The sequence below is a fragment of the Entelurus aequoreus genome, linkage group LG03, assembly GCF_033978785.1.
Source record: "Entelurus aequoreus isolate RoL-2023_Sb linkage group LG03, RoL_Eaeq_v1.1, whole genome shotgun sequence".
In the NCBI taxonomy this organism is placed as follows: Eukaryota; Metazoa; Chordata; class Actinopteri; order Syngnathiformes; family Syngnathidae; genus Entelurus; species Entelurus aequoreus.
In genome coordinates this window covers 19,486,205-19,510,119 of record NC_084733.1, presented here as the reverse complement: position 1 = coordinate 19,510,119, position 23,915 = coordinate 19,486,205, and the positions used below count along the sequence as shown (strand labels likewise).

At 37.8% G+C, this 23,915-nt stretch overlaps 1 protein-coding gene across 3 annotated transcripts in view; it reads left to right on the top strand.

Moving 5' to 3' along the window:
* Positions 1 to 218: 218 nt before the first annotated feature.
* dph6 (diphthamine biosynthesis 6) overlaps positions 219 to 23,915 on the top strand; it is a 197,351-nt gene continuing 173,654 nt past the window's right edge. For all 3 annotated transcript variants that reach the window (XR_009825261.1, XR_009825262.1, XM_062041427.1), the window contains exons 1-3: positions 219 to 385; positions 705 to 796; positions 5,291 to 5,475. Coding sequence is in view for 1 of the 3 variants with exons in the window: in XM_062041427.1 (XP_061897411.1) it covers positions 363 to 385; positions 705 to 796; positions 5,291 to 5,475 (300 nt within the window). In the remaining 2 variants the exon portion in view is untranslated. The remainder of the gene's footprint in view (positions 386 to 704; positions 797 to 5,290; positions 5,476 to 23,915) is intronic.

The following is a 23,915-nucleotide window of genomic DNA, read 5'->3' as shown; positions in this document are numbered from 1 at the left end:
AATGAGTTTTAAGATGGGACTTGAATGCTTGAATGCAGTTCAATAGGTGCACAATATTACCGTTAGGACTCCAATTTGGCGGCATCTATTTGTAGAGAGCAAGAGAGCGCGAGAAAGAGAGCTAAAGAGAGAGAGAGTGACCAATGAAGTGCAACATTTCCATCAGGCATTTGAGAGGGCACCGTGTTGACAATGTTGGGTCCTTTAACAACCCGGAAGTAGAGGCTGTCGCGTGTAGTCGTGTGTACATGCAGCTCTATGATGCCGGCTTGTTGTACGTCTTCAAATACTTACATTTTACTCCACATTCCAGGGATTCATGTTTGAGTTTTTAGAGGTTTGGAAAAAAAAAGAGTCTGGGGATGAAAGTTGTCGCGTTAATAAGGTATGGCATCTCGGTGTTCGGTAGTAAAAACATACTTTAATGGACAGCCTTAAGATGTTCATCCTTTGAAACTTAACATGCTCTATTTAATCCGATGTTATATAACCTATTAATTCATAAAAGTATGTTAAAAACTGTTATGGCAGCTAAAAAGACAGCTTTTTGTTCATGTTTACACACAAAAACAATGTGTACATATCGCAATGATTCCATACAGCCTGCTTTAAAAGCACCATATCTCTTATTTGTGTACTATATGAAAGGGACAAGCGGTAGGAAATGGATGGATGATGTGTTATGTCATGCTGTTGTCTTCCAGTGGAGGGAAAGACAGCTGCTACAACATGATGCAGTGTGTTGCTGCTGGTCATCACATTGCAGCTCTGGCCAACCTGCGTCCTGCTGACACAGGTGATTGATTGAAACTTGTATTAGTAGATTGCACAGTACAGTACATATTCCGTACAATTGACCACTAAATGGTAACACCCGAATAAGTTTTTCAACTTGTTTAAGTCGGGGTCCACGTTAATCAATTCATGGTACAAATATATACTATCAGCATAATACAGTCATCACACAAGTTAATCATCAGAGTATATACATTGAATTATTTACATTATTTACAATCCGGGGGGTGGAATATGGAGGGGGTTGGGATGAGGTTGGGTTGCTATCAGCATTTTTCAGTCATCAACAATTATATCATCTGAGAAATGGACATTGTAACAGTGTTGGTCTCTCTTCGTAGGATATGCACAGCGAGCGGTAAACATAGTGAGCTCAGAAAGCATAAGAACAAGTATATACATATGATTATTTACATTTGATTATTTACAATCCGGGGAGGTGGGATGTGGTGGGGGGAGGGTGTTAGTCTAGGGTTGAAGTTGCCTGGAGGTGTTCTTTTAGTGCGGTTTTGAAGGAGGACAGAGATGCACTTTCTTTTACACCTGTTGGGAGTGCATTCCATATTGATGTGGCATAGAAGAAGAATGAGTTAAGACCTTTGTTTGATCGGAATCTGGGGTTGACATGGTTTGTGGAGCTCCCCCTGGTTTTGTGGTTATGGCGGTCATTTACGTTATGGAAGTAGTTTGACATGTACTTCGGTATCAGGGAGGTGTAGCGAATTTTATAGACAAGGCTCAGTGCAAGTTGTTTTACTCTGTACACCCTGAGCCAGCCCACTTTGGAGAAGTGGGTAGGAGTGAGGTGTGATCTGGGGTGGAGGTCTAGAAGTAACCTGACTGGCTTGTCTGGGATGTTTGGAGTCTTGATTTGAGGGTTTTGGAGGTGCTGGGGTACCAGGAAGGTGAGGGTATGTCCTGTAGTGCTAGCAACACCTCAGCAAGAAAAGTCACTATTGGCGCCGTTAGAGCTGTGGAAAGCTATTATTTTAGCAATCTGTCGATTCAATTGTCCGGTTAATGACCGGGGTTCAGCAACCGGCGGCTCTAGAGCCGCGTAGCGCCGCCCTTCGTGGCTCCCTGGACTTCTTTCAGAGATGTGTGAAAATGGAAAAAGACTGAAGAAAAAAATATTTTTTTTGTTTTATTATATTTTCTGTAGGAGAACAAACATTACACAAACCTTCCTAATTGTTAGAAATCCCACTGTTTATGTTATACATGCTTCACTGATGAGAGTATTTGGCAAGCACCGTTTTGTCCTACTAATTTCAGCCATCCTTGAACTCACCGTAGTTTGTTTATATGTACAACTTTCTCCGATGCTGCCACAGAAAGACGTGTTTTATGCCACTCCTTCGTCTCATTTTGTCCACCAAACGTTTTATGCTGTGCGTGAATGCACAAAGGTGAGCTTTGTTGATTTTATTGATTTGCTCCAAAGACATGCACCTGGGGATAGGTTGATTGGCAACACTAAATTGGCCCTAGTGTGTGGATGTGAGTGTGGATGTTGTCTGTCTATCTGTGTTGGCCCTGCGATGAGGTGGCGACTTGTCCAGGGTGTACCCCGCCTTCCGCCCGAATGCAGCTGAGATAGGCTTCAGCACCCCCCGCGACCCCGAAAGGGACAAGCGGTAGGAAATGGATGGATGGAGTGCTTGTCAGGCGTATTTGGTCAATCCATGACTGCAAGCTAATCGATGCTAACATGCTATATAGGCTAACTCATACTTGCCAACCCTCCCGTTTTTAGCGGGAGAATCCCGTTATTCAGCGCCTCTCCCGACAACCTCCCGGCAGAGATTTTCTCCCGACAAACTCCCGGTATTCAGCCGGAGCTGGAGGCCACGCCCCCTCCAGCTCAATGCGGACCTGAGACTGAGTGGGGACAGCCTATTCTCACGTCCGCTTTCCCACAATATAAATACGCTTGCAAGTTCCAAAATGAATGGAAACAAGAATTTCAGTTCATCCAGGACAGTTCGAAGGGGAAGGTGTATGTTGCCTGTAAATATGTAGAACAGACTTCTCCATTGAACACGGTGGCCGAAATGATTTCTCAGTCATGAACAGAGAAGTTAAACAGGACAATACTGCCATCTAATGGATAGATAATTCAAGTATTTCTTTTATGTAAATAAAATAAATATATATATATAGCTAGAATTCACTGAAAGTCAAGTATTTCATACATATATATATATATATATATATATATATATATATATATGAAATATATATGGAATACTCGAGTTGGTGAATTCTAGCGGTAAATAACCACGCCCCCAACCACGCCCCCCGCCCCCAATTAATCCTACAATTTTGAAACAATGTGTTCACAAAGTCTTAAATTAAGTTGTTATTTTCAAGAATTTACATTTCAATAATCTATTCATAGCAAATAAGCATGTTTATAATGAAATGCTGGTTTCTATCTGTAATTGTAGAGTTCAAAGAGAAAGAATCAAGACACCAACATGCCAAAACCAAATAAAAAGGGAAAAAAGAAAGGTTGAGAGAATATGGAGAAAGTGTGAAGGCTGAACCAGTTAACACCAAGAATATTTGAAGAAGAAAGAAATAAAAAAAAAGAAAGGAAAGTTTGAAGTCATCAACATTTTATCGGCCAGGGAGCAAACAAGGAGCCTATATATCCCAGTTGTATGTTTTTGGAGGTGGTAGGAAGCCGGAGTACCCGAAGAAAACCCACACAGTCTCGGGGTGAACATGCAAACTCCACACAGAAAGCCCTTTCCCTGTGAAGCACGAACACTAACCACTGCTCCACCGTGCTGCCACTGAATACGGAACCCACGTGGGTACTTATTTTCAACTGATAATTAACAGTTTTCTCCAAAAATAAATTATTTTATTGACCACAAAACATAAGTGTTTGCATCATTTCCAACCTCAAGCATGTTGTAAATTAAGATTAAGCAATAAGGTTGAGGGAATATGATACAACCTTGCAAACAAAATAGTGGTCACTACCGAAACATGTGCAGTCACTACAGAAATACAGTGTTTACAAAGAAAATAAAGTATATTATCAACTAAAATATGATATTGATTGGTTAAATTTATGTTAAATTTTATAAATCATTAACTCTGAAATCAATCTAATCAGTGTTATGCATTTTTTTTTAAAAATGCATGTCGATTTTGAATAATTTCATATATATTTCATATATAAGAAAATGTGTTAAAAAATGTATTTTTATGGATTTAATTTTGAAAAAACCTCAATGCTTATTTAAAAATATATACTTACACAAGGTAAATAAGCATGATATTAACAGAGTAACATAATATTTGTATTCATATTTAAAGGCTATGATCCGGGAGTGACAAATTTGGGGAGAGGACAAACGTTCCCAACTATTCTGAAGAGAAATGTCTTATAGAAATGTGTACTTCAGATATTGTACAATACATATCGGCACAAAGTTTTGAGCATACAATTACCGTATTTTTCGGAGTATAAGTCGCTCCGGAGTATAAGTCGCACCGGCCGAAAATGCATAATAAAGAAGGAAAAAAACATACCGTATTTTTCGGAGTATAAATCGCTCCGTAGTATAAGCCGCAACGGCCGAAAATGCATAATAAAGAAGGAAAAAAACATATATAAGTCGCACTGGAGTATAAGTCGCATTTTTTGGGGAAATGTATTTGATAAAACCCAACACCAAGAATAGACATTTGAAAAGCAATTTAAAATAAATAAAGAATAGTGAACAACAGGCTGAATAAGTGTACGTTATATGACGCATAAATAACCAACTGAGAACGTGTCTGGTATGTTAACGTAACATATTATGGTAAGAGTCATTCAAATAACTATAACATATAGAACATGCTATACGTTTACCAAACAATCTGTCACTCCTAATCGCTAAATCCGATGAAATCTTATACGTCTAGTCTCTTTACGTGAATGAGCTAAATAATATTATTTGATATTTTACGGTAATGTGTTAATAATTTCACACATAAGTCGCTCCTAAGTATAAGTCGCACCCCCAGCCAAACTATGAAAAAAACTGCGACTTATAGTCCGAAAAATCTGGTACACAATTTTTAAGTATTTCCATTTTCTATCTGTATTTTTGGTCCGATATGCCTCTTTCAACATTTTGGGTTGTCGACCCCTGGTCTAAACACTCCATAGTTTAACTGTGACACAAAGAGCCACTCCCTAGAAAACACAGTTTTTAACATACACTATATAGAGTTTTTTTGCTCAATCAGGTCTTTGACTCTTTCACCTTTGGTACAACCTTTTTTAAACTTCTGCATGAAGTTAGCGTAGTAGCTCTGAAAAGAATAATGTTCTTTATTTTCCTCAAGCTGCAGCACCTCCCCTGCGGATAACTCTCTCACACTTTGTAAACCACTGCCCCAATACATCATAAAATGGCAATCATGTTCATTGTTTCTATCACTTCTTGTATAAGTAAAACGTTTCCAATTGTTTTCTTCCGCATCACAGATGAGTTGGACAGCTACATGTACCAAACTGTGGGTCACCAGGCCATAGAGCTGTACGCCGAGGCCATGGACGTACCTCTATACCGACGCACCATCCAGGGCTTCAGCTTGGACACCGGCAGAGACTACCGTGAGACAGCAGGGGACGAGGTGGAAGACCTTTATGAGCTGCTGAGCCTTGTCAAGGTGTGTCATATTTCTGTCATTTTAGCCAGCCTAATTCCTTGACATGAAACAAAAAAATAAAAGTTTCCCAACACACCAAACTATTGCAACTCTTCAAGAGTTTTGTGTGTGTGTGTGTGCTGACATGTGCACAACTGCTCTTCAGGAGCCATCTCTCAAAGCGCCACTAAACTTACTCCTGCTGGCTAAGGTTCATGACGCATGTCACAGCTTCTGAGATGTTTTACAAGTCCCCCTCCCTGGATTCTGAGTCACTTAGTAGCCCATTAGCGCCGTCTCATAGGGGCCTTACTTGTCTGGTTCCATCTGGCCCACTGAACGGTCGTTGTAAACCGCACGGCGAGATTACAGAATCATGTCGCCGCTCTTAAGCTGTCGTACTTGGTAAATCACACTCGAAGTTTATTTTTAATTTTTTTTTTTGATCCTGTTCTAGCAGATAATTAAAGTTTTATATGTGACGATAAAACGAGACCTGGTTCGGAGCCTGGCAAGGGGCGAAAAAAGCCCATTTATTTTCACATTTTCACCTGAGAAATGCTGGAAATCTGATGCTATGATATGCTTTGATCCTACATCCATTTGTACTGCTTTTTTATCTACACAGAAGAAATCTGATATCCATCACATTATGAACTGTAGATTATTACATTTGTTTATGGTGAGTGCTACTGACAGTTTAATAATATCAGCACAGTATTTAAATGTGTTTCTTAATCTCTTTTAATGCACATATTTGAGCAAAATGAAGTCAATAGTTCACAGTAACTGAACAAAATCTATTACCTACTAGTGTTGTCCCGATACCAATATTTTGGTACCCGTTCAAAAATGTATTTTGATACTTTTCAGTACTTTTTGATACTTTTCTAAATAAAGGGCACCACAAAAAATGGCATTATTGGCTTTATTTTAACAAAAAATCTTACGGTACATTAAACATATATTAATTATTGCAATTTTGTCCTTATATAAAATAGTGAACATACAAGACAACTTGTTTTTTGTTAGTAAGTAAGCAAACACAGGCTCCTAATTTAGCTGCTGACATATGCAGTAACATATTGTGTCATTTATCATTCCATTATTTTGTCAAAATTATTAAGGACAAGTGGTAGAAAATGAATTATTAATCTACTTGTTCATTTACTGTTAATATCTGCTTACTTTCTCTTTTAACATGTTCTATCTACACTTCTGTTAAAATGTAATAATCACTTATTAAAGTTAAAGTACTAATGATTGTCACACACACACTAGGTGTGGCGGAATTATTCTCTGCATTTGACCCATCACCCTTGTTCACCCCCTGAGAGGTGAGTGGAGCAGTGAGCAGCAGTGGTGGACGCGCCCGGGAATAATTTTTAGTGATTTAACCCCCAATTCCAACCCTTGATGCTGAGTGCCAAGCAGGGAGGTAATGGGTCCCATTTTTATAGTCTTTGGTATGACTCGGCCGGGTTTTGAACTCACGACCTACTGATCTCAGGTGTGGTTAGATACATCGCCAAAGACATGCTGCCATTTAATACAGTTATACAACTAGCATTTTTTAAAAGTGCTGTCATGTTGTCATGTCATGTCTCGGAATTTGACAAACTTACTGGTAGTTGTGTTTTGCATATGTAATCTGTTTAAACCGTAATGTTTTGTTTTTTTTTTGCGCTTTTTTTAAGAAGGTTGACTGATTGTCAGTTAAGTAATGTACAACATATTGAAGTGTAACTTTGTTTTTCAATACTTTATTTAGCTATTTTATTTATTGTTATGGTTGTGTAAATTTGAGCCTCCCCCTTAAAATATTGTATTGCTTTTGGTTGTAATTTTTATTCAAGTGCAAAATTTTGCTAACAGACAAAGTATATTTTATTGTTATTTGTTTGTTTTATTTAACTTGGAGATTTAAACGTTTTTAATCTAATTACAATGTTAAAATACATGAGAAATACAAGTTTATTGCATTTGAAAGGATATACATGCATTCTTATTATGTATCATCATTACATCAATAGCTAATTTGGTCTCATAAAAATAATGGCAATAATATTGTTTATCAGCAATAATTCGCAGCTGAGATAGGCTCCAGCGACCCCGAAAGGGATAAGCGGTAGAAAATGGATGGATGGAATATATATTTAAGCAAAATTTGTTATTGGCCCAAACAGCTCGTTTGGAGGAAGCACAAAGGAAAGCAAGATTGTTTTATAAATATCTCTGAAATGCCTCAATGGTGTGACTTCAAACTGTCTGGACTTACGGAGAACCCAAATGCACAAAAGCAGGTAACAATAGATTAGAAAAGTTGGTTTTGTATCATAGGTCCCCTTAAAAGCTAGCTTACAGGAGCAGTTACCTTATTTTTTAGCATGCCTGCTTCTCGTTTGTGCTCGGTATGTAACATGTTAAGTCTAGTCTTTCAGTTATAATCCATCCATCCATCCATCCATTTGCTACCGCTTGTCCCTTTCGGGGTCGCTGGGGGGTGCTGGAGCCTATCTCAGCTGCATTTGGGCGCTGATAATTGTACTAAAAATACTAAGAAATGCACTTAACTTCATCCCAGTTGATGGTGTTGGAACCTCACTTCCTAATTTCCATATACTCCATTCATTGCTTCTATGTATTTCCTTTTCATGAAATTACTTCTCCCTGGCTGCTAGTTACGTATTGTGTGTCACACTTCATGTTGTTGTGTCCCGAAAGTCGATGCGTTGCCTAATTTATTCCGCTGTCACTCTTTCCAGTGTGGCGGTCGCAGCTTTTGTTGCTTAAAGTTGTGTTGCAGCTTTAAAATATTGTGTTGTGTTGTTTGTGTTTGTTATGGCTTTTGCAATTGTGCTGTGGCTAAAGCTGTTGTGTTGTAATTAATGATATTGTCTTGTGGCGTTTGTGTTGGTTGTGACTTTTCTCGGCCTCCACCATTTTTTTGATGACGTTACAGCAGGGAGAATAGACTTAAAGTTTCAAGGTCCTTATTTTTAAAAGTATAAAACTTTTCAATCCAAACTTTTTTTCTTTTTATTGTATCGATTGTTCCCTTTTAAAACGATCTTGGATCGATACCTATCATCCGGAAGACAAACTTGTCGAGCACAAATCGATATACTTAAAATGTAGGAGTAAAAACCAACATATCGATGTATCGCTCAATCGTTACACCCCCTATCCGATACTAATTGGTGTCCGGATCGATTGTTTACACCATGTGTTTAAAATCGATTGTTTACACCATGTCTTTAAAATCTGTTTGCATGGAAATGCAATTACAAACTGTTCTTAACAAGCTACAAACAGGTGGTGGCGCTATTATTCCTAACTACGTATAATCACATTCTAGCCAATCACAGGTCTAAAAAAAGTCATTTTAGGAACATTTCCATTGAAAATAATGAGCAATAAATAGATATATTTTTATTCTTGTTTGGTTCTTCCTCTTTGCTTCGATGTGCCCACGCGGTGCCGAGAACAGCTCCAGGGCCCTCCTCCCCGCCCTGCGTGTCCGCACACACTGCCATGGTAGCGAGGGGCCGGCCATCTTGCCTTAGGGCAGTTTGCGCCCTCTGTCTGACTTTCTTTGTCATCTTCTGTTTAAATCGGTGGCTTTACACATTACGCCTGCGTGCTTTTGTTTCTTGTGTGCGCTCCCCTCTACATGTATTCGCACATTCTTTGTTTCTCGCTTTGATAAGTTTTCACAATCTTTTAACGCTTAACAAAATACGCTCCCAGTTGTTATGGAATTAGAACAAATGTTTCCATGGTCAAACTCTGACTTTAAAACCCTTTATTAATTCACAAGCATCCTCAACTGACATTTTTACCAATGACACTTGATTTTTAGTTCCTTTTTGGAAAGTTAAAGGCCATATTGTGTAAAATGTGCTTTAAAGGACTGTGCTACTACTATAACCCAATTTTGGGGGAAATGAAAAGTAGCACAATCTATACATTTTTCCCGGAAAAACTGGGCTATTCAACTACATCATGAAGAGGGCCGCAGTTTTAACGGCCCAAGGGCTCAGGGCCGGACATCGAAATGTGGATTTTTTGTCAGAAAGTGCCATCGCAGGTTACATCCCTTTGAGACTGTCTTTACGTAACTACAAAGTAAACACATCGGCTTACACACTGCACTGTCAATAAATTCATTATTCTGCCCTCGCTACTTGTTTCCAGCGTGTGCAGTTAGTTAACAGCATGTAGAAACAGACGCTCCAGAAGTTTTGTTGAGGATTGATCTGCCCTCTTTTGAATTATTTTCCTTCCTCAGTTTGATTTATTTACATTTCTTCCTTAATTTAAGTTGTAAAACTAAAACTATAAACATAAAATCAACATTACAAAAGTATTACTTAGTTGTGTATTTTGCATAAATAATGTCCTTTGTGTATTTTACATAAATTAAATAGAAGGTTTCATGTTAAGACATTCACACAACAAAGTACAGATTGGACACAATGTGTATTGTTCAGGAGAATACTTGAAGGAAGTGTTGAGGATAATAGAGGTTGAGTTGATTCAGCTAAAAAAATGGTTTGATGTTAATAACTTATCATTAAATGATAAGAAAACTAAATTTATGGTGTTTAGTGGTGCAAGGACAAATTGTGAAGCAAAATTTAAATTAAATCTAGTGGAAATTGATAGAGTATATGAAACTACATTCTTGGGAATAATAATTGATCATAAATTATGTTGGAAACCGCATATTGAATATATAAAGGGAAAAATATCCAAATCCATTGCTATTCTTTCTAAAGTAAAACACATGCTGAATAAGAAATGTCTGCGTATGTTATATTATTCTTTTATTTTTCCATATTTAACATATTGTGTTGAAGTTTGGGGAAATGTTTATAAAACAAACATAGACCCAATAATTAAACTTCAAAAAAGGGTCATTAGAATAATACACAAAGCGTGCTACTATGAACATACCAATCCATTATTTATATGTTCTAATGTGTTAAAATGTTCAGATATTGTGTTTTTAAAAACAATGTAAATTATGTTTCGAGTAAAGAACAACAGCCTTCCAGCTTGTATTCTTAGGTTATTTAAATTAAGAGGAGAAAACTATCATTTACGGGGATATGGGTTTTTGAAATAGGTAAAGTAAGAACGAATATAAAATACAAATGTATTTCAGTTTTAGGAGTTAAATGGTGGAACAAGCTCAGTGATGAGTTGAAGACATGTAGTTCTTTGTTAAGGTTTAAGAAAGCCTTGAAAGGTGAAATCATTGTAAATTATAAAATATAGTAACAATTACTTTCATCCCATTGATTTTTTTTTAACGTTGATGTTCCAGGCAATGTAATTTTCAGTGAATGTATAGGATAGGCAAATATAAGCTTTGGCTTCAGCCTATTCCTTTTTCGGTCATTCTTTTGCTTTTCTTTTCTTTTTGTGTGTAAATGTGTATGATTGTTAAATATGTCTAATCTGTACTGTTAAACTGATCACACAAAATGGTTGATGGTTGATTATATGACCGAAATAAACTTATTTCATTCATTCAATGTATGTGTCTGTGACTCACAACTAAACCAAAGGTGTAGCGTTATCACCCTCTAGGGTTACTCTCAGACAAAAAACAACGCAACCACAAATACAATAAACATCACAAAGTCAGCAATTTCGATACAAAACAAACTAAATATATTTATGCACAATATCTACTTACAAAGGTTTGACCAAGTTTCATTATGATTTAGTGGATTTCTACCATTGTTGCTGCTTGTTTAGAACAATGTGTCTGTCGCTTCAAATGTCCGACAGGAAACAATGACTCCAGTACTTGCTCGTAGCAGAACATTCATACTGTGTTGTCCAGTTGTTATTAAAAGTCAGATTTTCGTAATTTATTTTGACTTTTTTCAGGGTTGAATAAGTAGTCTTCTTTTTCTACTCACCCCACTGCTGCTTCATTGTGACACTTATGCCTCGCTGTTGCCCCGTGTGGGGTGGCGGGAGTACTGCATACATGATCAACCCTAGTTTTACTGGTTTCATCAAGCCTATTTGGGTGATGTCCGGTGGGCCAAATGAAATGCTTTAGCGGGCCGGACGTGCTCTAAAACATACAACTGCTATCTTGGAGGCCAATAATATCCTCACATTGGTATGCTACCTTAAATGGAAACTGCACTTATTTTGGAATGTTGTCATTGTAAGGTGTGTAACGTTGGTAACAATGGTTCAATATGATATTTGTGGTTACTGATATGATTCAAGGACAATCTCATTTTTTTAGAACGATACGATCCAAAACGATTCAATGAGTAAAAATCGATTCAGTAACTTTTTAGAAAAAAGAAATGAACTACTGACTGTGAAGCTAACGATAAAGGTGAAGCTATAACACTGAAACGCTGCTCAGCAAGAGGTACTTTAAAACATGGCTAGCTAATTAACGGCTAACATCCATCTGCAGTCGGCAGTATTTTAGCTACTTCTAAATCACTAACCATCGCCCCCATGGTGACAAATAAAGTTAGTTTCTCACAAGTATCATCCCCGCAGAAGTACAAGAGCGTACCTAGTCGATACTATTATGATTACATCATATTTTTTATCGTCAGAAAATCTTTGTTTTTTTGTTTTTTTCTATTTATATTATGTTTATAAACTCAGGAAATATGTCCCTTGACACCCAAGGACTTAAATTATGACCAATGTATGATCTTGTAACTACTTGGTATCGGATCGATACCCAAATTTGTGGTATCATCCAAAACGAATGTAAAGCATCCAAACAATAGAAGAATACGTATTTATTACATTTTAACAGACGTGTAGATGAAATATGTTAAAACAGAAAGTAAGCGGATATTAACAGTAAATGAACAAGTAGAATAATAATACATTTTCTACCGCTTGGTACCGGTACCAAAATAATGGTATCGGGACCACCTTACTCAGAGGCCATGCAGCAGTTTAGTATAAGTCAATAGCTGCATAAGCTAATTACCTCTTACTGATCACAGTGTCGCTAAAAGTTGTTCCACTGTGTCAGCTCTTATAATAGCAATATCGCTAATACTAGGTTAATATTCAGGTCACGACATGTAAATGGAGTACTGTTTGCGGTTTTTGGTTGTTTTTTAGAGAGCTTATGGGCCCAAAAGAAGACTCCTGTCAGATGGATTGTTAGCCACCTTGTGCTTGCCGTATATAACGACTAAGAATGTAATTGGAAAAAAAAAAAACATATGTGTCTTACATACAGTGCATCCAGAAAGTATTCACAGCCTTTCACTTTTTCCACATTTTGTTATGTTGCAGCCTTATTCTGAAATTGAATAAATAATGTTTTGTCTTTAAAATTCTAAACACAATAACCTATAATGACAATGTGAAATTTGCAATTAAAAAAACAACCCCAAAACCCTAAAACTATCACATGTACATAAGTATTCACAACATTTTCTCAATACTTTGTTGATGCACCTTTGGCAGCAATTATAGCCTCAAGCCTTTTTGAATACGATGCCACAAGCTTGGCACACCTATCTTTGGGCAGTTTTGCCCATTCCTCTTTGCAGCACCTCTCAAGCTCCATCAGGTTGGATGGTAAGCGTTGGTTTTCATCCAGAATGTCTCTATACATTGATGGATTCATCTTTCCCTCTATCCTGACTATTTCCCCAGTTCTTGCTGCTGAAAAACATCCCCACAGTATGATGCTGCCACCACCATGCATCACTGTTGGGATGGTATTAGCTTGGTGATGAGCGGTGTCCGGTTTCCTCCAAACATGATGTTAAATTTTTGTTTTCATCAGACCAGATACTTTTGTTTATCATGGTCTGAGAGTCTTTCATGTGCATTTTGGCATACTCTCAACTAACACACTGCAAAAACTGAAATCTAAGTAAGATTAAATATCTCAAATAAGGGTGATGTTTGCTTATTTTCTGTCTGATAAGATAATTATTCTCACTAAGCAGATTTTATGTTAGTGTTTTACTTGTTTTGGTCCTAAATGATCTCAGTAAGATATTACAGCTTATTGCTGAGATTTTATGACCTATATTGAGTAAAACATGCTTGAAACTAGAATATCAACTGTTGCACAGCTGGGTCATCAACACTCACAAGAATAAAACTACTTTTTCAAAGTAATAATTTCTTATTTCAAGCATGAAAAAAAAATTGCCCAGCCCTACAGCACAATACCAGTAATCTTGCATCATTGGAGCGTTTTTTTGTCAGTTGTCGGAGCTATTTTTTAATCTTATTGCATTTATCAGTATGACTTTATAATTCCGACACGATTATTATTGGTCCGATATTTATTGTGCACATCAACTAGGGATGTAACAATATAAAAAATTAATATCAAGTTAATTGTGACCAAAATTATCACGGTTATCATTATTATCGCGGTATTGTTCAATTTGCTCAAAAAGTACCTAAACACACAATAAAATTGTTTAACCAACTTGTACTCTTTTTTTAAATAACTAAATTAAATAGACACAATATACTGTACATTTATAGCAGAGGAAACATTAAATATTGTTTTAGCTTCATAAGAGCCATATTATTTTTGTTTGCGTGTTTATATATGGTTAACTTCTTTTGTTGTAATTTATAAATGTTTTAAAATGTTTTTAATAAATGCTAAATAAATCATCACTTCACTTCCCTTCCGGTTTATGTGACGTCACGCGAGTTCACTGCCTGTTGAAGACACTGCGGTCTGTTTCAACTGGACGTTGTCGAGTATTTATCGATCAGTTTGTTTTAAGGCAGCACAGATTTTATGTTCAAATTAAATAATGTATCTTAGTTGATCAGACAGAAATGTGTTTTTCAAGTTTAGATTGGGATATGACGTTCCTTAATGGGGGAAGACATTAATGTCTCTTGTTTTTATGTTAGCATTTAAGCTAGTTAACGAGCTAACGCTAGTCGATCCATAATTTAATCAAAGTGTGGTTATCAATCACGGTTTTCCGATAATTTTAATTTAATGCAGTAATATGTGGGGCGGTATAGCTCGGTTGGTAGAGCGGCCGTACCAGCAACTCGAGGGTTGCCGGTTCGATCCCCGCTTCCGCCATCCTAGTCACTGTCGTTGTGTCCTTGGGCAAGACACTTTACCCACATGCTCCCAGTGCCACCCACACTGGTTTAAATGTAACTTAGATATTGGGTTTCACAATGTAAAGCGCTTTGAGTCACTTGAGAAAAAGCGCTATATAAATGTAATTCACTTCACTTCACTTCACTAATATTAACCGTCAGGAGTTTTACCACAGTTAAATTACCGTTTATAGTTACGTCCCTAACCCAGGGGTCAGCAACCCGTGGCTCTACAGTTGCATGTGGCTCTTTAGCACCTCCCTAGTGGCTCCCTGGAGCTTTTTAAAAAGATAAGGGAAAATATATATTTTTTGTTTTGATAAGGTTTCTGTAGGAGGACAAACATGACACAAAACTTCCTAATTGTTAGAACGCCCATTGTTTCACTGATGAGATTTATTTAATTTCCTTTACTTATTTCCTCTGTGTATTTAATTTATATTTGCATGTCTCATGACACATTATCTGTATGTAATATTGGCTGCATTTCTCTTAGTTGTTTGTGTGCTATGTTGTTCCAGACCACAGCAAACGTTACCCAGCCCGCAAAGATTGTAATAAATTCATTAGAAGAAGACACACTGCTGTTTCCTTTAACTTGGACACACACATCTATACCTTTGGCCATTCTAAGACAGTCATTTCCAGGAGTTATCTCACCCTTTGAGAAGCCTCCGTTTTACTAATGATTTCCAATGTTGCAAAAATGTGTAGAATAAAAATTAAAATACAACATTTCTGTCAATGAAGATTTTCGTAAGCCTTTGATAGAGACTTTAGACTTATACTTAAACTTCCTTTTATTGTCATTCAAATGTGAACTTTACAGTACAGATAAGAACGAAATGTTACATTAGCTCGTTGTAGTGCAGGATAAAAGAGCAATAAGGTGCAGATATGAATAAATAGATTACTGTACAGATAAATATATAGCACTTTTGCATATGCATCCACATTTATGGATGTATGTTATATTGTCTTTATATTCCAGCGAGTTAATCCATTTTTGGGGGGAATTGAGGGGATTGTTATGATGCGTTCAAGAGTCTTACAACCTGAGGGAAGAAGCTGTTACAGAACCTAGAGGTTCTGCTACGGAGGCTGCGAAACCTCTTTCTAGAGTCCAGCAGTAAAAACAGTAGGCTAATATAGACACTTACATCATGTTTTTCCTTCATTACAACACTTATATAAGGCTTTTAATTTTTTGCGGCTACAGAAAGATTTTTATTTTAAATTTTTGGTCCAATATGGCTCTTTCAACATTTAGTTTAGCCGAACCCTGCCCTAACCTAATATCAAGGGTGCCGAAAAAAATAGATTCACATCCGGAAATCTTTTTTTCTTACTTTCTCCATGCTTATTCGCTATGTGTGTATGTCAGCAGCAAGAATGGAATTGTCACTCCGAGAATCGGAATCGAATTGGATTGTGAGTTGTAAGATTCACATCCCTACTAAATATTATGACAAAGTTGCCAAGTTGGCAACAATGATCCTTTGCCTGATCCCATCTACTGTGCGCAGTTGTAATGACGAGCTGCATTCACAGTCCTATTACAATGTGTTCATTAGCGAGGGAGATCCACATTTTTGTGTGTCTATAAATAAGCATATGTGTCAACTCACATTTATTCATGGCGGGCCAAAATACAGTCGTGGTCAAAAGTTTACATACACTTACTTGTGAAGGACATAATGTCATGAGTTTCCAATAATTTCTACAACTCTTATTTTTTTTGTGATAGAGTGATTGGAGCACATACTGTACTTGTTTGTCAAAAAAACATTCATGAAGTTTGGTTCTTTTAATGAATTTATTATGGGTCTACTGAAAATGTGACCAAATCTGCTGGGTCAAAAGTATAAGTACAGCTAGGGGTGTAACGGTACATGTATTTGTATTGAACCGTTTCGGTATGGGAGTTCGGTTCGGAGGTGTACCGAACGAGTTTCCACATGGACATATTAAGTAGCGTAACGCACGTTGTGTAAACAATGCATACCGAGGCACAACACACGGCATGCTAGAAGCTAACAGGCTACGATAGACTGACCACACGTCCTCTTTTCACCGGACATGTCCTCTTTTGCGGAGCTGTCAGGGCGGAGTTTCTTAAATGCCTCAAATGTCCGGCATTTTGAGTTAGGGTTGCGTGTATTTTCAATGTACGTTCAGGGTTAAGAAGGGGTTAAAAACAAAACAAATTGTGCGCGCAGCAGCATTCGTGAGGGAGGGGCAGAGACAGAGAGAGCGAGAGAGTTATGATAAACGCGCATGCGTCGCCAGGCTCTGCTTTTTATCCATAGATTTATCAGATTTAATATTTTATTATCTATAGCAGGGGTGTCAAAAGTGTGCCCCGGAGGCCATTTGCGGCCCACAGCTAATGTTTTAAAGGCCTACGGCACAATCTAAAAATACTATTAAAATAAGCAAAAACATAACAAAAGTGAAATAACAAAGCTTAAAGGTTAAATGTAATTTAGAAAAAGTTGCGATGTTGACTAATAAAACAAAGCTGTTTTTTTTCTTTCAAACTGTCATTGCTCAAAACATAATATTGAATCGAAATCAATGTTATTATGAATTATCGACCTATCGAAGGTTCCGATTAACACTAAGAAAAATATTTTTGGTGGAAGATTTTGCAAATTTGGTAAATAAATAACCCAAAATTGTATATTTTGTTGTTTTCTTACTGTACCAAAAATTAACCGAACCGTGACCTCTAAATCGAGGTACGTACCGAACCGACATTTTTGTGTACCGTTACACCCTTACATACAGCAATGTTAATATTTGGTTATATGTCCCTTGGCAAGTTTCACTGCAGGAAGGCGCTTCTGGTAGCCATCCACAAGCTTCTGGCAAGCTTCTGGTTGAATTTCTGACCACTCCATTTGACAAAATTAGTGCAGTTCAGCTAAATTTGTTGGTTTTCTGACATGGACTTGTTTCTTCAGCATTGTCCACACGTTTAGTCAGGACTTTGGGAAGGCCATTTTAAAACCTTAATTCTAGCCGGATTTAGCCATTTCTTTACCACTTTTGACGTGTGTTTGGGGTCATTGTCCTGTTGGAACACCCAACTGCGGCCAAGACCCGACCTCCGGGCTGATGATTTTAGGTTGTCCTCCTTTTTCATTGTCCAATTTACTTTCTCTAAAGCACAAGTTCCATTGGCAGCAAAACAGGCCCAGAGCATAATACTACCACCACCATGCTTGCCGGTAGGGATGATGTTCCTGGGATTAAAGGCCTCAACTTTTCTCCTCCAAGCATATTGCTGGGTATTGTGGCCAAACAGCTCAGATGAAACAAAAATTGTCAAAAGTGGTAAAGGAATAGCTAAATCAGGCTAGAATTAAGGTTTTAGAATGGCCTTTCATTTCATTTCATTTAATTCATGTTTATTTCGAATATGTAGACAAAACAAAAACAACACATTTTGAAAAAAACAACAAAAAAGCCATTCAAGAATGAAAAACAAAAACAATAATAATAATGATAATAATAGTAATAATAAAAAGCAAAAGAAACAAGAAATGAAAATAAACATTAATGTAAACATATCCCAAAGTCCTGACTTAAACGTGTGGACAATGCTGAAGAAACAAGTCCATGTAAAAAAAAAAAAAAAAATGTAGCTGAACTGCACCAATTTTGTCAAGAGGAAAGGTCAAAAATTCAACCAGAAGCTTACCAGAACCTTGTAGATGGCTACCAAAAGTACCTTATTGCAGTGAAACTTGCCAAGGGACATGTAACCAAATATTAACATTGCTGTATGTATACTTTTGACCCAGCAGATTTGGTCACATTTTCAGTAGACCCATAATAAATTCATAAAAGAACCAAACTTCATGAATGTTTTTTGTGACAAACAAGTATGTGCTCCAATCACTCTATCACAAAAAAATAAGAGTTGTAGAAATGATTGGAAACTCAAGACAGCCATGACATTATGTTCTTTACAAGTGTATGTAAACTTTTGACCACAACTGTATATATAGGAAGCAGTGCACTTCTACCATTTCCCACCGTACTGCTTACTACTGGTGAAGTGTGATACTTTGACTTTTGGGGATATTGGGAAAAGACCTCTAACTTTTTGGCCCTGGGAAAGTCCAACAATTATCCCTTAAGGGTAGCGTAGATTGCGTCTTGAGGGACGCAAATGAACTTTTACTGTACCCCACTTTCTGACCGTGTTGTCCACATGTTTCTGGTATGCGATGCAAAAATATTCCTCCCCTTTACCTCCATCGTAACCAGGCCTCTTAATTGCAAAGGGCTGCTAATTTCCCCCATCGCCAAGGCTTTTTCTACTCTGACCTTCCCAGTCACACAGGCCATAGATCACAGCAGTTGCACTCCCGCAGGGGGCCCCTCGTGGGCTTGCAGACCTCCAGTCCTCCCCTCGTTTAGCCCTCCCGCCCGTCATCAGCAGACCTGCTACCATAAACAACAGGCTTCCTCCCTCCCGCTCGCCCGGTGACGTCAACCAGAAAAGACGCACGTTTCTTATTTCTGATGTCAAGTGTTGGGTAAATCGTCAAGTTTGCCGAGTTTTGTCAGTGAAAAACCTTAAGGTTCAAGAAGTTTTCTGTTGTTATTATCACATTTGATTGAAATAGCAAGTTTGTTATCTCGGGTGTCAACGTGTGGTCGATTTTTAGGGTATGCTGGGTAAATCGTCAAGTTTGCCGACCTGTGCGATTTTGTTGTGCACATGGTGAGTGATGGAAAGTTCATCTCATTAGTTTCCAGTCACAGATATTTTCTGTTATGTTTAACACATTTAGGAAGATGATTGAAAGAGCACAAAAAAACTCACCCTTTTAATAACAAGCTGTTGACTGGAAAATAAGTTTGATCTGAAAACACTCGTAACGTGTGATATTTTGAATGATTCCTTCCAGTAGTTTGAGAATTAATTAAAAGTTACAAGATTATATTCTGGCGAATGACGCCACAGCAGAGATGAAAGATTTCTCTCCCCGGGAGTTTTGATGGTTTTCACAGTTAATGTTCTTCCCTCCTCCTCCTGCTCTGCCTTCATGAGCCAACAGTGCCATCTATAGGCCATCCCTGGTAGCTGCCCACTATAATCTTTGGAACCGTTCAAAAGAGTCAAAGGAAGAGATCATATTCTTCTGAAGCTTTTGTTGACAGAGAGAAGGGGAAGGGGGGAAAAACTCCCAATAATAATAGGGAAGAAAAAAAATGAGCCATCCATCTGCTGGCAGCAGCGCTAATGACAGCGAGACAATGGCGCCCTATCCTCGGCCTCTTTGCTCTCACCGCTGGCCGTGCGTGGCAGCGTGCCTTTGAACTGCGTAACCTGATAGACGTGCACGGGACAGCCGGCGAACCCCTGTCCTATCCTGAAAGGTGCTCATCTTTGAAGGAGAAGACCTCTCTATTTCTGGCTTCGGGCTGGACTGAGGCCCTTTCGCTGAAGTAGACGGCATTTGTGTGTCCTTTAAAGATGAACTACATTGACCTAAATGTTATTGTTTTTAGGGTGCAATTTTTCTGTATACTGAAAAGAAAAAAAAAATGGTATGTGTTTTAGAAAATCTGTATATAGGAATTATGAAAAGAATACCATGAAAATTACACAAACAAAAACATTGTAATTTAATAACAATGTTCTAAATTGTTATATTTTTTCTAGGAAAATATGTTTTCATCTAATAGGAATACATTCTAATTATGGTGAATAATAACAAGTAAACGTCAAAATTCCCACAACAGTTAGGCCATTTTACAATTAAATATAATAAAAATACAAATAGTCAAGGTTTCTGTGGTTTATCCGTTATACAGTGCTCAATACCGGGGTACAACGGAATATACGTTAGGTCATGAAAAAATACAGAGGCTATATCATCCCTACAAGCCTGTTTCGCAGGTTTCCCTGCTCGTATAAAATCTCTTGTTTATTTTATAAAATCCCCAGGGAGCAAGCAGGGAAACCTGTGAAACAGGCTTGTAGGGATGACATAGCCTCTGTATTTTTTCCTGACCTAACGTATAATATAAAACATATGTTGAAAATACCTATGTGATTAGTGGTCAGGAATAAGGATGGGCAATTTGGCCTAAAATCTATATATTGCTGCCTCCTAACAATATATACCACGATATATTAATTTTGGCATATAAATGATAATGGAACAATTTCAAAACATGTTAATAAAGCTTCTAGTGACAGTAACATATTGCATAATTTGCGGTTGTATTATCTTCTGCAATACTATTATTTATCAACGTGATAATTTACTGTTCATATCTTGTTATGCTATGTTGAAAAACAATGTCATCTACACTTCCATCATTGAATGCTAAAATTGTGATGACAATTGTAATCAGACGAAAACACAAGATGGCAGGGTTGCAGTATCAATTAAAGATGTACATTATTTATTTATTTCGTTTTATTACATACAATAGTGCAAAATAACTAAACATAAGCAAAAACTACAATTGGCTCTAATTTAAATTATATAGTTTTTGCCCTTAAAGCCCTGCTGTTTCCAGGGACTTTTTTCTGACTTTGTAAACAATAACAAAAATGACAAAAAAAAAACTATTTTGTGATACTAAAACATATTGATGTATTCACTGTAGTATTGCGTATCTACTGATACAGGACCTGGTATCGTTACTGTCAAGATTTGTACCTATCCACCCAATCTTAGCGGTTCGCATGGCTTTTTGTCATGTTCTATGTTGTTCTACAGCATGTTTAGCTATTCCTCGTCCTGTAGTACACCAGTACTTGTAAATTATTTTTATGGAGGAAGGGATTAGGGACTTAGAACGCAGCTTCGCACTGCGGAGGGATGTTAGCCGCGCTCGCTGGGAATTACACTACATTGCATTGATGATGTGTTTGTTGGATTGTCGTTGTCTAATTCATGGAACAGAGGGAATGTGTCATCAACGTACATTATAACGATATGACAATAAAATGTATCTATCGACTATCGTCATCGTCATCATTTTTATTGTAAATTGCCTGTTGTGCAACCCTAATCAGGTATATGTTTATGATCATGTAATTATGACCGAATTGTCCTAAATTGTTATTTGTACCTGTAAAATTCTGACTTTTTTGCCATATTAATTGTCTTGGTTCAATAATTTCTGCTTTGCCATATTCTTATGTTTTTTTTTGAACAAAACAAAAACAGAAATAGAATGGCGGACAGATGAACAGCAAAGCTTGAGACCCAGCTAAAACAAAATAAAGTTGCTTCAACTTACCCATTCTTGTTGAGAAAGGTGATATAGCAGTCATTCTGTTGAATAGGAACACAGTTAACGTACTGCTAGAATGATAATTTTGTTAGCCCGTGTGCTAACTTCCATAGCATGGGGGGTTGGCGATCTAAAAAATTAGTTGCAATCGAGGAGTGAAAGGAGAATAGAATCTCTGTCGGAATGTTCTGAATCAACAGCGCCTCTGTTGGTTTGCACCTAAATAGTGCACCAAATTTTGCTGTAATGCGAAATAATTATTTATACAGTATCATCCTAATCCCCATATGATCGGCTCGCTTCTTCTTCTACCCCATGTGTGTTTCTATACTTCACGTGTGTGATCCGCTGTGATGTGTGATACAGATCAGCAGTGTCAGTCACCCCTGGCTGTATCGCTCCGTCCATCCCCCCACCCCGAAGGCCTGCAGAAGCCCTTATATTAGTCATATCACATCCCTCAAATCCTTTATCCTTCTTACTGTGCTCTGACCTGACACAGGGGCTCTTTGTGCCCCATGACCCCTGCTTGTGCAAGTGTGTGTGTGTGTGTGCGTGTGTGTGTGTGTGTGTGTGTGTGTGTGTGTGTGTGTGTGTGTGTGTGTGTGTGTGTGTCCAAGGTCAGGTAGACGCGGAGCTCTGTTATGTGATGACAAGTTCATCTCGGCTCCTTTTGCTTGCTCGTCGCTCTTTTTCTTCACTGAGCTGCTTGTACAGTGTTTTAATAGTCTTGTGCAAGAAATCGTACTGCACCAAAGTTTTGGGCAATCACTAGCTTTGTTGTTATTTGCACATACAGTAGTATCATAGTATTTTAGAGCTCTGATAGCATTAGCAGTTTGCGTAAAACTTTGCATGAACCCATTCCATTGTGGGTGAGGCTGTGGATAAAAGGGAAAATCTACAAAACCCAAAACCAGTGAAGTTGGTGTAATTCGTAAATAAAAACAGAATACAATGATTTGCAAATCTTTTTCAACGTATATGCAATCGAATATACTGCAAAGACAAGATATTTAATGTTGGAACTGAGAAAGTTTTTATTTTTTAATTTTTTAAATAGACGTTAGATTTTAATGGCAGCAACACATCGCAAAAAAGTTTGCACAGGGTCATTTTTACCACTGTGTTACATGGCCTTTCCTTTTAACAACACTCAGTAAACGTTTGGGAACTGAGGAGACCAATTATTGAAACTTTTCAGGTGGAATACTTCCCCATTCTTGCTTGATGTACAGCTTAAGTTGTTCATCAGTCCAGGGTGTCCGTTGTGGTATTTTAGGCTTCATAATGCGCCACACATTTTCAATGGGAGACAGGTCTGGATTACAGGCAGACCAGTTTATTATCCGCACTCTTTTACCATGAAGCCACGCTGTTTTTACAAGTGGCTTGGCATTCTCTTGCTGAAATAAGCAGGGGCGTACATGATAACGTTGTGTGGATGGCAATATACAGTATGTTGCTCCAAAACCTGTATGTACCTTTCAGCATTAATGGTGCCGTCACAGATGTGTAAGTTACCCATGCCTTGGGCACTAATACACCTCCATACCATCACAGATGCTGGCTTTTGAACTTTGCGCCTAGAACAATCCAGATGGTTCTTTTTCTCATTGTTCCGGAGGACACAACATCCACAGTTTCCAATAACAATTTGAAATGTGGACTCGTCAGACCATAGAACACTTTTCCACTTTGCATCAGTCCATCTTAGATGAGCTCGGGCCCAGTGAAACCTGCAGCGTTTCTGGATGTTGTTGATAAATTGCTTTGGCTTTGCATAGTAGAGTTTTAACTTGCACTGACAGATGTAGCAACAACCTGCAGTTACTGACAGTGGTTTTCTGAAGTGTTCCTGAGCCCATGTGCTGATATCCTTTACACACTGCTGTCGGTTTTTGATGCAGTACCGCCTGAGGGATCCAAGGTCACGGGCATTCAATGTTACGTGCAGTGATTTCTCCAGATTCTCTGAACCTTTTGATTATATTACAGACCGTAGATGGTGAAATCTCTAAATTCCTTGCAATAGCTCGTTGAGAAATGTTGTTCTTAAACTGTTCGACAATTTG